At 38.7% G+C, this 15,816-nt stretch overlaps 1 protein-coding gene across 1 annotated transcript in view; it reads right to left on the bottom strand.

Annotated features, from left to right (window-relative positions):
- pcdh15a (protocadherin-related 15a) overlaps window positions 1-15,816 on the bottom strand; it is a 483,603-nt gene that overhangs the window by 345,222 nt on the left and 122,565 nt on the right. Inside the window, exons 3-4 of the mRNA XM_062995172.1 lie at window positions 12,364-12,378; window positions 4,009-4,074 (exon numbers count right to left, since the gene is read on the bottom strand). Coding sequence (XP_062851242.1) covers window positions 4,009-4,074; window positions 12,364-12,378 — 81 coding nt within the window. The remainder of the gene's footprint in view (window positions 1-4,008; window positions 4,075-12,363; window positions 12,379-15,816) is intronic.

Below are 15,816 nucleotides of genomic sequence, written 5' to 3'. Positions count from 1 at the left end.
GTTGCGTTAATGCGTTATTATCGCGTTAACTTCGACAGCCCTAGTATATATATATATATACACCAATCAGCCATAACATTAAACCACCTCCTTGTTTCAACACTCACTGTCCATTTTATCAGCTCCACTTACCATATAGGAGCACTTTGTAGTTCCACAATTACTGACTGTAGTCCATCTGTTTCTTTACATACTTTTTTAGCCTGCTTTCACCTTGTTCTTCAATGGTCGGGACCCCCACAGAGCAGGTATTATTTAGGTGGTGGATCATTTTCAGCACTGCAGTGACACTGACATGGTGGTGGTGTGTTAGTGTGTGTTGTGCTGGTATGAGTGGATCAGACACAGCAGCGCTGCAGGAGTTTTTAAATACCGTGTCCACTCACTGTCCACTCTATTAGACACTCCAATTTGAAGGTCCACCTTGTAGATGTAAAGTCAGAGATGATCGTTCATCTATTGCTGCTGTTTGAGTTGGTCATCTTCTAGACCTTCATCAGTGGTCACAGGACACAGCCCACAGGGAGCTGTTGGCTGGATATATTTTTGGTTGGTGGACTATTCTCAGTCCAGCAATGACAGTGAGGTGTTTAAAAACTCCAGCAGCGCTGCTGTGTCTTATTCACTCATACCAGCACAACACACACTAACACACCACCACCATGTTAGTGTCACTGCAGTGCTGAGAATGATCCACCACCCAAATAATACCTGCTCTGTAGTGGTCCTGGGAGAGTCCTGACCATTGAAGAACAGGGTGAAAGCAAGCCAAAACAGTATGTAGAGAAACAGATGGACTACAGTCAGTAATTGTAGAACTACAAAGTGCTCCTATATAAGAACTTTAGTAGAATAAGAAACAGAAATATTTCCAACCCCCTCGATTTGAACAACATGTGATAATCTCATTACAAAAACAAACAACAATCCAGACTGAGCAAATCATAGTCATTAAACTCACTAATCTGCCTTGCTAACACATGGCCAAAATCACATTTCCTAGCATTTATTCAAGTGCCAGCCGAAAGGTGCTGCTTCAAATCCGCTCCCAAATTTTGACTGATGAGCCTAAAAGGCAAAAAGCAAGAAGAAGGACTGTGTACAGGAAGCTTTGCATGAAGTAGCCAGCACCTGTCACCCAGACACACAGACAGTGTTGTCAAACGCATGGTTGGATGCTAGAGCTGCGCTGGAGTCCTGGCAGGCATTATCGGTGTATAGTGCAGTGTAGCGTTGCCCGCGCGGAGATGATTTGTGTGTTAATATGGCCCAGACGTGCTGCCACAACAACAAAACACCATCTGTAGCCTTACACGCCAACACACATTCGCTATCCTCTCACACACACACACACTGCCAATCATACCATTCACACAGGACCACAGAACAGGTAGTTCTGCTCAGTGATTATGATCCCTACACAATGATGATGGTTCAGCAGCGAGCCCTGGGGATCACCACACAACTGTTACTATAAAAAAACGTTAAAACATCACGCAACATGATGAGCCAAGATTCAACAGATCATTTATGAATGCATGAATATTGCACATTATGATGGGTAAACTGATTGGGGTTTCAACCTTACACCAGTGCTACTGTGACAAAGTGGTACATTGAAACAAGTGGTGGACAAATACAACCCCAAATCAGAAAAAGTTGGGACAGCATGGAAAATGCAATAAAAATAAAAATGCAGAGTTCATTACATTTACTTTGACTTTTATTTGATTGCAGACAGTTTAAACCTGAGATATTTCATGTTTTGTCTGCCTGAAACACATTCCAAAAAAAGTTGGGACAGGGGCAATTTAGGGCTAGTAATATGGTGAAAAAACTAAATAATGATGTGATTCCAACAGGTGATGTGAACAGGTGATTGTAATTATGGTTTGGTACAAAAGCAGCATCCAGGAAAGGCTGAGTCTTTGATGAGCAAAGATGATCAGAGGATCTCCAGTTTATCAGCAAATGTGTGAGAAAATGATTGAAATGTTTAAAAACAATGTACCTCAAAGAAAGATTGGAAGGGATTTGCATATTTATCTCTCTACAGTGCATAATATCATTAAACAATTCAAGGAATCGTAAGGAATTTCAGTGCATAAAGGCCAAGAGCACAAGCTTAAGCTGATCGCCCGTGATCTTCGATCCTTCAGACGGCACTGCATCAAGAACCACCACTCAACAATAGCTGATATAACCACATGGGTGAGGGATTAGTTTGGCAAACCTTTGTCAAGCACTACAATACAGAGTTGCATGCACAAATGCCACTTAAAACTTTACTGTGCAAAGAAAGACGCCTTATGTTAACCATGTCCAGAAGCGGCGTCAACTTCTCTGGGCTCTGAGGCATCTAGGATGGACCATCACACAGTGGAAACGTGTATTGTGGTCAGATGAATCAGTATTCCAGGTCTTTTTTGGAAAAAAATTTACGCCGTGTGCTCCGGACCAAAGACGAAAAGGACCATCCAGACTGTTATCAGCAACAAGTCCAAAAGCCAGGGTCTGTCATGTCAGTGCCCTTGGCAAAGGTCATTTACACTTCTGTGATGGCAGCATTAATGCAGAAAAGTACATTGAGATCTTAGAGCAACATATGCTGCCTTCAAGACGTCATCTTTCCCAGGGACGTCCATGCATTTTTCAACAAGACAATGCAAAACCGCATGCTGCACACATTACAAAGGCATGGCTGCGGAAGAAGAGGGAACGGGTACTGGACTGGCCTGCCTGCAGTCCTGACCTGTCCCCAATAGAGAATGTGTGGAGAATTTTTAAACGGAAAATGCGACAATGACGACCCCGTACTGCAGGAAGAATGGAACAAAATAAAAGCTGATACACTAAATCACTTGGTATCCTCGGTGCCAAAACGTCTTTTAAGTGTGGCGAAAAGGAATGGCAACATTACAAAGTGGTAAATGCTTTACTGTCCCAACTTTTTTTAAAATGTGTTGCAGGCCTGAAATGCAGGAATGGATGTTTATTAATAAATGAAATGAAGTTGAGCAGATAAAACATGAAATATCTCAGGTTCATCCTGTCTGCAATCAAATAAAAGTCAAAGTAAATATAAGATTGACTGTGAATGTGTTTTTTTTTTTATTGCTCGCATTTTCCATGCTGTCCCAACTTTTTCTGATTTGTAATACATAACCAGCTTGAACAAAGCACAAACAAGTAAAAATATTTTGGTGTCATTCAAAAGCACTTTTTTGTTTTTGTTTTTTACAATATTTAAATTAAGGACATTTTTGGCAACTGTCAGAAAGCGCACTGACATGAGGTTCTGGTTTGTTACGTGTTAATGTATTCTCCGCTGTAACCAGCGATCACATGACCAGAACAGACACACATGAATACTCATAAGTGTAAAACTGCCAACCTGATAGACGTGTGTACACACAGATAGCTTGTCAAGCTAAGTCTTACTGTGAGTTGCCCTAGATTTTTAGCACTGAGGATGTGAGTTGGCACCAGGGACTTGAGTTTTCTCAATCTCATTTAACAGTGATGTAAATGACTGAAACTCCAGAACGCCTCGAATTGACACACAGCTAGATCTGACTGCGTTCTATTCAGAGATGTTCACAAGTCACAAAATATGAGTCAAGTCACAAGTCACGAGCAGAAAATGATGTTGGATATTTTATAATATATATATATATATATATATATATAATTGTCACACATAACTAATGTTGCTGACTTTTGCTGTCCACAAGTAATTTTTTGCGAGTCACCAGTCAAGTCTGAGTCATTTGAAACGAGTAGGAGTTCGAAACAAGTCCCCATCTCTGGTTCTATTTAACATTCAACACCGGTGAACTTTCGTGATAGATCGCCAAGGCAAAGCTTTCTGCATTTTTATTAAAACCATCGACATAAATTCATTTTTTGATGAATGCTGGAAATGTCCTGGTGAAGACAGCAGCAGTATAGAAGAGGAATCAGCTTTACACAGTAAATAAGCCAAATAAACTGGAATAAACTACATACCATTTGGACTTTCTTCATCAATGGTGACGATGGTAGCAGGTGGGCCTGAGCGATACAACTTACATTCTGTAAAAATACATCAATAAATAATTAAACAAAGATGAACAAATACAGACTTACATTCATACTTAGCAGATTTTAACCAACGATGTGCCTGACTACATACACTGATCAGCCATAACATTAAAACCACCTCCTGGTTTCTACACTCACTGTCCATTTTATCAGCTCCACTTACCATATAGAAGGACTTTGTAGTTCTAAAATTATTAACTGTAGTCCATCTGTTTCTCTACATACTTTTCACCCTGTTCTTCAATGATCAGGACCCCCCACAGGACCACTACAGAGTGGGTATTATTTAGATGAAGGATCATTCTCAGCACTGCAGTGACACTGACATGGTGGTGGTGTGTTAGTGTGTGTTGTGCTGGTATGAGTGGATCAGACACAGCAGCCCTGCTGGAGTTTTTAAATACCATGTCCACTCACTGTCCACTCTATTAGACACTCCTACCTAGTTGGTCAACCTTGTAGATGTAAAGTCAGAGACGATCGCTCATCTATTGCTGCTGTTTGAGTTGGTCATCTTCTAGACCAGGGGTATTCAACTAAAATTTAAAGGGGTCCAGTTAGAGAAAATTTCTTGAAGCAAAGGTCCGGAATGTTTAACTATATATATATATATATATATATATATATATATATATATATATATACAGTGTATCACAAAAGTGAGTACACCCCTCACATTTCTGCAAATATTTCATTATATCTTTTCATGGGACAACACTATAGACATGAAACTTGGATATAACTTAGAGTAGTCAGTGTACAACTTGTATAGCAGTGTAGATTTACTGTCTTCTGAAAATAACTCAACACACAGCCATTAATGTCTAAATAGCTGGCAACATAAGTGAGTACACCCCACAGTGAACATGTCCAAATTGTGCCCAAATGTGTCGTTGTCCCTCCCTGGTGTCATGTGTCAAGGTCCCAGGTGTAAATGGGGAGCAGGGCTGTTAAATTTGGTGTTTTGGGTACAATTCTCTCATACTGGCCACTGGATATTCAACATGGCACCTCATGGCAAAGAACTCTCTGAGGATGTGAGAAATAGAATTGTTGCTCTCCACAAAGATGGCCTGGGCTATAAGAAGATTGCTAACACAATGAAACTGAGCTACAGCATGGTGGCCAAGGTCATACAGCGGTTTTCCAGGACAGGTTCCACTCGGAACAGGCTTCGCCAGGGTCGACCAAAGAAGTTGAGTCCACGTGTTCGGCGTCATATCCAGAGGTTGGCTTTAAAAAATAGACACATGAGTGCTGCCAGCATTGCTGCAGAGGTTGAAGACGTGGAAGGTCAGCCTGTCAGTGCTCAGACCATACGCCGCTCACTGCATCAACTCGGTCTGCATGGTCGTCATCCCAGAAGGAAGCTGACGCACAAGAAAGCCCGCAAACAGTTTGCTGAAGACAAGCAGTCCAAGAACATGGATTACTGGAATGCCCTGTGGTCTGACGAGACCAAGATAAACTTGTTTGGCTCAGATGGTGTCCAGCATGTGTGGCGGCGCCCTGGTGAGAAGTACCAAGACAACTGTATCTTGCCTACAGTCAAGCATGGTGGTGGTAGCATCATGGTCTTGGGCTGCATGAGTGTTGCTGGCACTGGGGAGCTGCGGTTCATTGAGGGAAACATGAATTCCAACATGTACTGTGACATTCTGAAACAGAGCATGATCCCCTCCCTTCGAAAACTGGGCCTCATGGCAGTTTTCCAACAGGATAACGACCCCAAACACAACCTCCAAGATGACAACTGCCTTGCTGAGGAAGCTGAAGGTAAAGGTGATGGACTAAACCCAATTGAGCACCTGTGGGGCATCCTCAAGTGGAAGGTGGAGGAGTTCAAGGTGTCTAACATCCACCAGCTCCGTGATGTCATCATGGAGGAGTGGAAGAGGATTCCAGTAGCAACCTGTGCAGCTCTGGTGAATTCCATGCCCAGGAGGGTTAAGGCAGTGCTGGATAATAATGGTGGTCACACAAAATATTGACACTTTGGGCACAATTTGGACATGTTTACTGTGGGGTGTACTCACTTATGTTGCCAGCCATTTAGACATTAATGGCTGTGTGTTGAGTTATTTTCAGAAGACAGTAAATATACACTGCTATACAAGTTGTACACTGACTACTCTAAGTTATATCCAAGTTTTATTTCTATAGTGTTGTCCCATGAAAAGATATAATGAAATATTTGCAGAAATGTGAGGGGTGTACTCACTTTTGTGATACACTGTATATACTGTATATATAATGTAAATATATTGATATTTACATTTACATTTTCAGCATTTAGCAGACGCTTTTATCCAAAGCGACTTACACAATGAGCGGAACACAATGAGCAATTGAGGGTTAAGGGCCTTGCTCAGGGACCCAACAGTGGCAACTTGGTGGTGGTGGGGCTTGAACCGGCAACCTTCTGTTTATTAGTCCAGTACCTTAACCACTATAACATATATACAATATATACAATACAATATAGTATAATGTAGCCTAGTAGTTGTATCAACATCTGCATGTTATCAATAACTGTCAAATCAAATGTCTGTTTATTTATTAGGATTTTAACGTCATGTTTTACACTTTGGTTACATTCATGACAGGAACGGTAGTTACTCATTACACAAGATTCATCAGGTCACAAGGTTATATCGAACACAGTCATGGACAATTTAGTATCTCCAATACACCTCACTTGCATGTTTTTGGACTGTGGGAGGAAACCGGAGCACCGAAGGAAACCCATGCGGACACGGGGAGAACATGCACACACAGAGAGGACCCGGGCCGCCCCACCTTATCAAACCTTTCTCTTATCAAATTAAGAGAAAATAAAAATAAATTGTGCTCCAGTGGGAAGTAAAAACAGAAATTAGTCTCTCCATCACGGATTAAATGCTGTATTTTTGCTGTACACGTTTCTTTTTTGGAGAGCGCCATTTGTCTCCTGTCTCACTCGTCTTTTTCTCTTTTTAACTCGCCTCTAACTCTCTCAACTGTCTGCACTGCAGTCGCAGTGTTTACCGGCTGGAATGCACAGACTTGATTGGCGTGCATGTCACGTGATTGGTTCTCATCCGCTAAACCGCTACCGTAAAGACTACAAAAGCTGCGCCGGTTAAAATAGAAGCGCTCCGTCAGGTTTCAAATAATAACTTTCTGTTTTGGCTATAGGTCCGGGTCCGTATGGGACAGCTTCTGGGTCCGGACCCGGACCGCGGTCCGCCTGTTAGTGACCTCTGTTCTAGACCTTCATCAGTGGTCACATGACGCTGCCCACAGGGCACTGTTGGCTGAATATATTTTTGGTTGGTGGACTATTCTCAGTCCAGCAGTGACAGTGAGGTGTTTCAAAACTTCATCAGCACTGCTGTGTCTTATCCACTCATACCAGCACAACACACACTAACACACCACCACCATGTCAGTGTCACTGCAGTGCTGAGAATGATCCACCACCCAAATTGTAAGGTTTCCTGCGGCGTTGGGGTTAACCTACCTTGGTCCCCGGCGTTGCAGGAATTACAGATCCTCTGGAACAAAGGCCTTAAATTAGAGGTCTCCTAATTAAGGCTGACGACCTGCAGCTGCACCTGCTTATTTAAGCAGGCACCATGCAGCCACAGGTTGTCATGCCTTTAGCCCTGTTTCGTTTGGTTTGGTTGCTTTTTGTTTTTTCAGTCCCAGCCACAGCAAGGTGTGGTTGGTGACCTAGCCATCAGGCTCTCCGAACTTTGCGACGGCGAGTTCGGCGTGTTCCTTGCACAATACGGGTTGGTTTCATTCCAGCTTCGGCTTGGTGACAAACCATCCGATTCCCCGAACGACGCGACGGCGAGTTCGGCGTGTTCCTTGCACTATACGGGTTGGCTGTTTTCCCCCGCCGCTTATGCGGTCTTTGGGAATTCAGCCCATGAGCCCGTTATGCAAGCGCTCCCGGGTGTGTTCCTTGCACTATACGGGTTGGCTGTTCTCCCCCGCCGCTTAAGCGGTCTTTGGGAATTCAGCCTGCGAACCCGTTATGCAAGCGCTCCGGGTTGGCTGTTTTTCCCCCGCCGCTTAAGCTTAAGATTATTGGGAATACAGCCATCTCTCCGAACGACGCGACGGCGAGTTCGGTGTGTTCCTTGCGTTAAACGGATTGGTTGCATTCTAGCTGCGGCTGACGTTCAAGCCATCCGTTTCCCCGAACATCGCGACGGCGAGTTTGGTGTGTTTCTTGTTTCCTAGAGGTGAGTTTCTGCCTGGTGACAGCATGGTGCGACTAGTGACAGAGCCACCGGTTTCCACGGACTGCGCGGACGCGGGTCCGGATCATTCTCTTGTTTCCTATAGGTGAGCTTCTGCCTGGTGACAGCATGGTGCGACTAGTGACAGAGCCACCGGTTTCCTCGGACTGCGCGGACGCGGGTCCGGATCATTCTCTTGTTTCCTATAGGTGAGCTTCTGCCTGGTGACAGCATGGTGCGACTAGTGACAGAGCCACCTGTCCCCGGACATTGCGACGGCGAGTTCGGGTTATTCTCTAATTTCCTCTATGGAGAAGCTCCTGTCCTGCAATGCCGGTCGCGACGGCCTCGCAAGTTGCGATGGGGATTCGCGACTCGGTTTCATTTTCCTTTGTTAAAACGTTATATCCCTGATTATTATTTGTTTACTTTTATTAATAAACTTTTTGTTATTTAACTCTGCATCTTGGGTCCTCCTTTTTCCCCCCACGTAACACAAATAATATCTGCTCTGTGGTGGTCCTGGGAGAGTCCTGACTATTGAAGAACAGCATGAAAGGGGGCTAACAAAGCACGCAGAGAAACAGATGGACTACAGTCAGTAATTGTAGAACTACAAAGTGCTTCTGTATGGTAAGTAAAGCCAATAAAATGGACAGTAAGTGTAGAAACAAGGAGATGGGTTTAATGTTATGGCTGATCGGTGTAAACAGACATTTTTGCAGCACGGTGGCTAAGTGGGTAGCACTGTCGTCTCAGAGCAAGAAGGTCCTGGGTTTGATCCCCAGGTGGGGCGGTCTAGGTCCTTTCTGTGTGGAGTTTGCATGTTCTCCCCATGTCTGCGTGGGTTTCCTCCGGGAGCTCCGGTTTCCTCCCACAGTCTAAAGACATGCAAGTGAGGTGAATTGAAGATACAAAATCATCCATGACTGTGTGAACTGATGAATCTTGTGTAATGAGTAACTACAATTTCTGTCATGAATGTAACCAGTGTGTAAAACATGACGTTAAAATCCTAATAAATAAATAAATTGACATTTTCCGTATAGGTGGTTTTGTAAATTAACATTGAGGTTGAATAGTCTGTACACAGTGTGAGATCCAATAAGCTGGTCAATAATTTGGCTTGGTGTTAAGCCCCATTGAGCATATCAATATTAGCAACCAATAAGTGACCACTGGTGAGAGACTGGTGAGATTTAAATACAGAACCTTTGGACCCTAATTGGCTTGTACTCTACCAGATCTGCGACACTGGCACCTCTCTAATATTATCTTTTTATATATATTATCAAAAGCACCCATTCATAATGTGTAGTTAATGTACACATTTATAGACACTGGAGGGAACTGGGGGCTGTAATCACTTGCCTCATTAATAAGCAGTGTGATCATTATATACAGATTTCAAAGACAGCAGATGTATGAGACATTATACAGAAATAATTACATTATGCTGACATTACAATATCTGTTTACCATAGTAAAAATACAACTGTGTCTATCTATCTATCTATCTATCTATCTATCTATCTATCTATCTATCTATCTATCTATCTTTTAGTATTAAATATTAATATATAATGAACTGATACTCAGAACGTGTAGAGATGCCAAGGGCATGATTGCCATGTACAGTATTTCCAAGAATACTGTTACAGTGAAATGTTACTGTAAAGTGGCGTACGTGACAAGAAGTGCAATTGCACTGTATGACCTTCAAAACCCAGTTCTAGCTGGTTTAGACCAGTTCCTATGTTCTAGCTAAGAAATCTCTGTTAACAGTGGAATGTTCTCCTGTCCTGCAGGGATACACAATGGAGGTATATAAGAGTGATTGTTTTCTTTCTCTCTTATCACACTCTCAAGTTTCCATGTAAGACTTTGTGAGTGTGATCGTTCCCTGCAGACAAAAAATAATCCAGTCTCTGAGGTATTTTATTAAGGGTTTTTTTTACCACTATATACACAATTTGCTGAGAGAGACCTTACAGTTTGGATTTAGCGCCACTTGATTTCCACCTTTTTGAACAGCTCAAAGAAGCTTTAAGTGGAAAAAAAATTTCATGTGAAGATGATGTGAAAGCAGCGGTGCATCAGTGGCTACACGCACAACCAATATTATTGCTGATGGCATTAAAAAGTTGGTACGACGCTGGGAAAAATGCATTGGAAAGTGACTATGTAGAAAAGTGATGGGTAAAGATGATAGGTAGGAGTGTCTAATCCACTCATACCAGCACAACACACACTAACACACCACCACCATGTCATTGTCACTGCAGTGCTGAGAATGATCCACCACCCAAATAATACCTACTCTGTAGTGGTCCTGGGAGAGTCCTGACCATTAAAGAACAGCATGAAAGGGGACTAACAAAGCATGCAGAGAAACAGATGGACTACAGTCAGTAATTGTAGAACTACAAAGTGCTTCTACATGGTAATTGAAGCCGATAAAATGGACATTGTGTGTAGAAACAAGGAAGTGGTTTTAATGTTATGGCTGATCAGTGTGTATATATACTGTACGTATATAACATAACTTGATAATGTTGATCAATTTTCAAAATTCTTTCACTGTTGCACTCACAATTTACTGTTTATTTGTAACATAATAATAATTATATATTAAGCCACACTTTAAGCATGTAGCTACAGTAGCTGGCAAAAAGATAATTTTCACAATTACTCTGAGGTTTGTCCTTTTTAGTTCTTGAACTTGCGCTACGCTGTCTATGCTGTCAATGTTGTTGCGTTTTTCAGCTGTCCGCTTCACTTCGACTTTTGTAAATAGTAGTTTCACTGATCTCAGTCCACCTTTTATTCCAGTTTTTCTCTTACAAATTCAGCAAGTAATCTTATACAATGTATAACCCTTAATCAGATACAAGTTTGTAATTAAAATTCTAGCATCAGTGGTTATAAAATCATTTTATCTTGTATTATAATATTGTCGCCTGCTGCTGTTGAGTGAAAATACAAATGGTTGTCATGGTAACCAATATTTTAAATAGGTGAAATGACCTCGTTGTTGTGTCCAACAGTGAAAGACTTTTGAAAATTGATCAACATTTGCCAACGTTATGGGAAAAGGTACAATGATTATTATTATTGTTGTTGTTGTTTTGTTGTTGTTGAAATTATTATTATTATTATTATGATTATTATTATTATTATTATTGGTTTTGTCGTTGCTGTTAAAATTATTATTATTATTGTTTTGTTGTTGAAATTATTATTATTATTATTATTATTGCTGTTGTAATTATTATTATTATTAGTATTATTGCTGTTGTAATTATTATTATTATTATTGTTTTGTTGTTGAAATTATTATTATTATTATTATTATTATTGCTGTTGTAATTATTATTATTATTATTATTGCTGTTGTAATTATTATTATTAGTAGTATTATTGCTGTTGTAATTATTATTATTAGTAGTATTATTGCTGTTGTTGTAATTATCATTATTATTATTATTAGTAGTAGTAGTAGTAGTTGTATTTATTTTTATTTTGTTTGTTTAATTAGTTTATTAATTCATTTACTTGTATTTTTTATTTATTTATATTTACAAATATGTCATCTTAGCTTAGCAATTCATATCCTCAATCCTTTCACAGCATTCACGAGCCATTCCTGAACTCTGATTGAACTCAGTAAATATCTAACCCTGCTAAATGCGACTTAAGAGTATTTATGTGGCCCTTCCACACCTCATCCTGAGATCCTAATATCTTTCGGTGAATGCTGGAATATATAGTAAGAATTGAGCTGGTAGGAGATTTCTGGAGGAATAACAGTGCATGTGGAACCTCAGGCTGTGTTACTTCAGATCAGACAAAAGCACAATCTACAGACATTACCCATTTAGAGCTGTTTTAGCTTTAAGAAGCGTGGATTGCTGCAGGACAACAAACATACTAAAAAGGAGCAGAAGGGTCCGACACTTTGGACCTGAATGTGAAAGATTCTGTTGCTTTTGTTCAGCAACAAAAGAGGAAAAATGAAAATGATAAGAAGAAAAAAAAGGCGCCTTACCCTCATACTGCCAGTCTATGTCAGAGACAGGGTTAGTGTCAGCAGCAAAGGAAGAGAAAAGAGAAGAAAAGAGAATGAGAAGCATAGCACGAGACTGAAAAGTTGGCATTGAAAAGATAAGTAGGCTGTCTGAGAGACAAGAATTTCAGTTTAACAATGAGAATGAATTTAGTTACAGTTAGATACTGATTAGCAGCAGAGACAATCACAGACATTGTACACTGGTTTATTATTAAAGAAGTGTGTGATGGAAGCAGAAAGAGATGAGAACTTTTTTCTAGAATGGAAATGTCACATGCATACGCACATGTGTTGGAATGAGCTCAACAGGGGAAAGAAAGAGTTTAGCTGGGGGTGCAAATTCACCACCATCGTTTTTTATATGATCAAAATAACATAATGCAATTCTACTGCTTTAAGTGCAGAACTTTAAAACAAATTGTACTTTCAGCATACATAAGCCCAACACAAAGAACCTACACTGCCAGACAAAGCGTAACATATTTAGTCAGTTTGTTCGTGTTTGTTTCTCTTTATTGTTAGCACTGGGTAGCATGGTGGCTCAGTGGGTAGTACTGTCGCCTCACAGCAAGAAAGTCCTAAGTTCAGTTCCCAGGTGGAGCAGTTCGGGTCCTTTATGTGTCGAGTTTGCATGTTCTCCTGGTGTCTGCATGGGTTTTCTCCCAAAAATAACACATGCAAGTTAAAGGAATTGGAGATACTGGAGATAATTGCCTGCGATGTGTTTGAATGTAAACTGATGAATCTTGTTTAACCAGTAACTACCCGCCCTGTCATGAATGTAAACAAAGTGTAAAACATGACGTTACAATCCTAATAAAAATAAAGAAATAAGTATAAGTATCATACTATTCATTTATAATAATGTTAGAATTATTTATTTATTTATTATGTCATTATTTATTTATTTATTTATTGTATTTTATTATTTTATTTTGTTTAATATTATTTTTCCTTTTTACCTATCCTAATTATTATTTATTTAATTGCTGTTGTCATTTTTTATTTATTAATTGTATTTTATTATTTATTTATTTTATCTTTTTACTTTTCCTATATTAATTCATTTATTAATTTAATTATTTATTTATTTATTTATTTATTCATTTATTTATTTATTGTTATTTCATTCTTCATTTATTTATTGTATTTTCTTTATTTATTTTTTTAATTGAATTTTTTCTTTTACCTTTTTAACCATCCTAATTATTATTTATTTATTCATTGTTATTTCATTTTTTATTTATTTATTTTTTAGTTATTTTTTTCTTTTACCTTTTTACCTGTAATGATCATTATTTATTTATTTGTTTATGCATTTATTTATTGTTATTTAATTCTTAATTTATTTATTGTATTTAATTTTTTCTTTTACCTTTTTACCTATCCTAATTGTTATTTTTATTTTATTTTTTACCTTTTTGCCTATCCTTTGTTTGTAAGCATGTCATTTGTGCTTGCCTTTTTTTCCTTTTTCTTTCTTTCTTTCTTTCTTTCTTTCTTTCTTTCTTTCTTTCTTTCTTTCTTTCTTTCTTTCTTTCTTTCTTTCTTTCTTTCTTTCTTTCTTTCGTTACTTACTCACTCATTTATTTATTTATTTATTTATTCCTTCATTGATTTATTTTCCTGCTTACTGCTTTTCTGTCCTGCCTAAATCCAATTGAATCAAACTCCAACTTGTTTTACGTATTTGTTTTAGTTAGATAAATTTAAACATCTGCTTGCCACCATCTCTTATAAAACGTGACTACAGTGCTTACACCAAAAACATCTACCATTTACATTACATTTACATGATGTTTTATTGCTGAGTATCTTACACTAGTGCCTATATTTATCCTACATGTCATCAATCCATTACAGCAGCAGAGTCTAAAACCAGGATCTTATAAAACATGGGTAAGGATATCAAGAGACTTGGTATGTGCTTTTAGGTAGTACGAGTCTGGTTCTGTGTTGGCTTTGTAGGCCCGCATTGTTTTAAATCTAATGCAGGCAGTTTGAGCTGGCCAATGGAAGGAACTTGGCAATGTGGTGAGGTGGCAGACTTAAAACCAGCCGTGTGGATGCATTTTAATCAGTTGCAGGTGTCATCATAAAGGATAAGACGTGCTTGGATAAAGTAGGGGTAAGTCTGACTAAAAAAGAAGCTGCTTTCATGATTTCATGTTTTTTTTTATGTTCTAACATTCAGATCTGTAAGTTGTCAAAGGTGTTGGCAACATCCTGACATGGGCATATCTGCTGAAAAATTAATCCGGCTTGGGTTCTAGCATAAAAAAAAACTATGTTGATAGAGGTTTTAGGTATGCATTTGGATGTAAAGGTGGGGTAAATTTCAAAGCTTTAAGACCAGATCAGAGATCAGAGATCAAAGAAAATCCATTAATATATGATTAAAGTGGGGTATGGTTGTAATAAAAGACAATGTAATTGGTGTGTAACACACACACACACACACACACACCAATTAGTATTTAATTAGTGTAAAAAAAGGTAACAGATGCCACACACACACACACACAGGTAGAGATAAGGTTTCCCCCTCCGCATAGCTCACAACTAAACACCTGTTGCCAGGTGAGAAGCAGCAGATCATTTTCCCATTAAATATGGACGATCACGATGGTGTCACCGATCACACAGCAGGACAACAAGTTCCAGTTCCAGAACGCAAGACTGACCGACCGACCAAGCGTTTTTATAGCTGACAAGTATAAACACACCCTTAGAATTAAAAGTTGCAGATGACAGCTACGTTCTTTAGCACTCAATGGTTTTAATCTCTGGGCACGTATGGCCTGACAATTCAGAAATTTGACAGGTGACCTTCTGTTGAATAGCCCTGAGCATGAATGAACGTTCGCTCCAGAGGAATGTAAATGTGTATGAAAAATCTAACCTTACTAATTAGAAAAGCTTTCAATACAACCCAAAGCAGAAAAAAACAGTATAGCAAATGCAAAAAATAAATAAATAAATACAATAATAACAATAATAAAATAAAAAATAATACTAAAAATATATAATAATAAATCATATATAGATAATAAATAAATATAATAATAAATAAATAAATAAAATAACAATGATAAAATAAAGTGAAAAATAATATACTATTAATAATAAATAAATGTATAATAATAATATAATAATAATAATAATAACAATAAACAAATTAACAATTAAATAATAAATACATTTCCTATATTTACTTTTATTTGATTGCAGACAGTATGAACCCAAACTATTTCAAATCACAATTTTATTTGTTTATATACAACCATTTCTGCATTTTAGAACATTCCAAAAAAGTTGGGACAGTAAAGGATTTACCAAATTGTAATGTTTTTACTCCTTCTCACAACAGTTAAAATACACTTGGACATTATGAATGAATGAATGAATTAGTTAATTCTTTAGTTCATTATT

Source organism: Trichomycterus rosablanca, chromosome 5 (assembly GCF_030014385.1).
Source record: "Trichomycterus rosablanca isolate fTriRos1 chromosome 5, fTriRos1.hap1, whole genome shotgun sequence".
Classification (NCBI taxonomy): Eukaryota; Metazoa; Chordata; class Actinopteri; order Siluriformes; family Trichomycteridae; genus Trichomycterus; species Trichomycterus rosablanca.
Note: the sequence above shows the minus strand (reverse complement) of the source record. Positions and strands in the feature narration are given on the sequence as shown.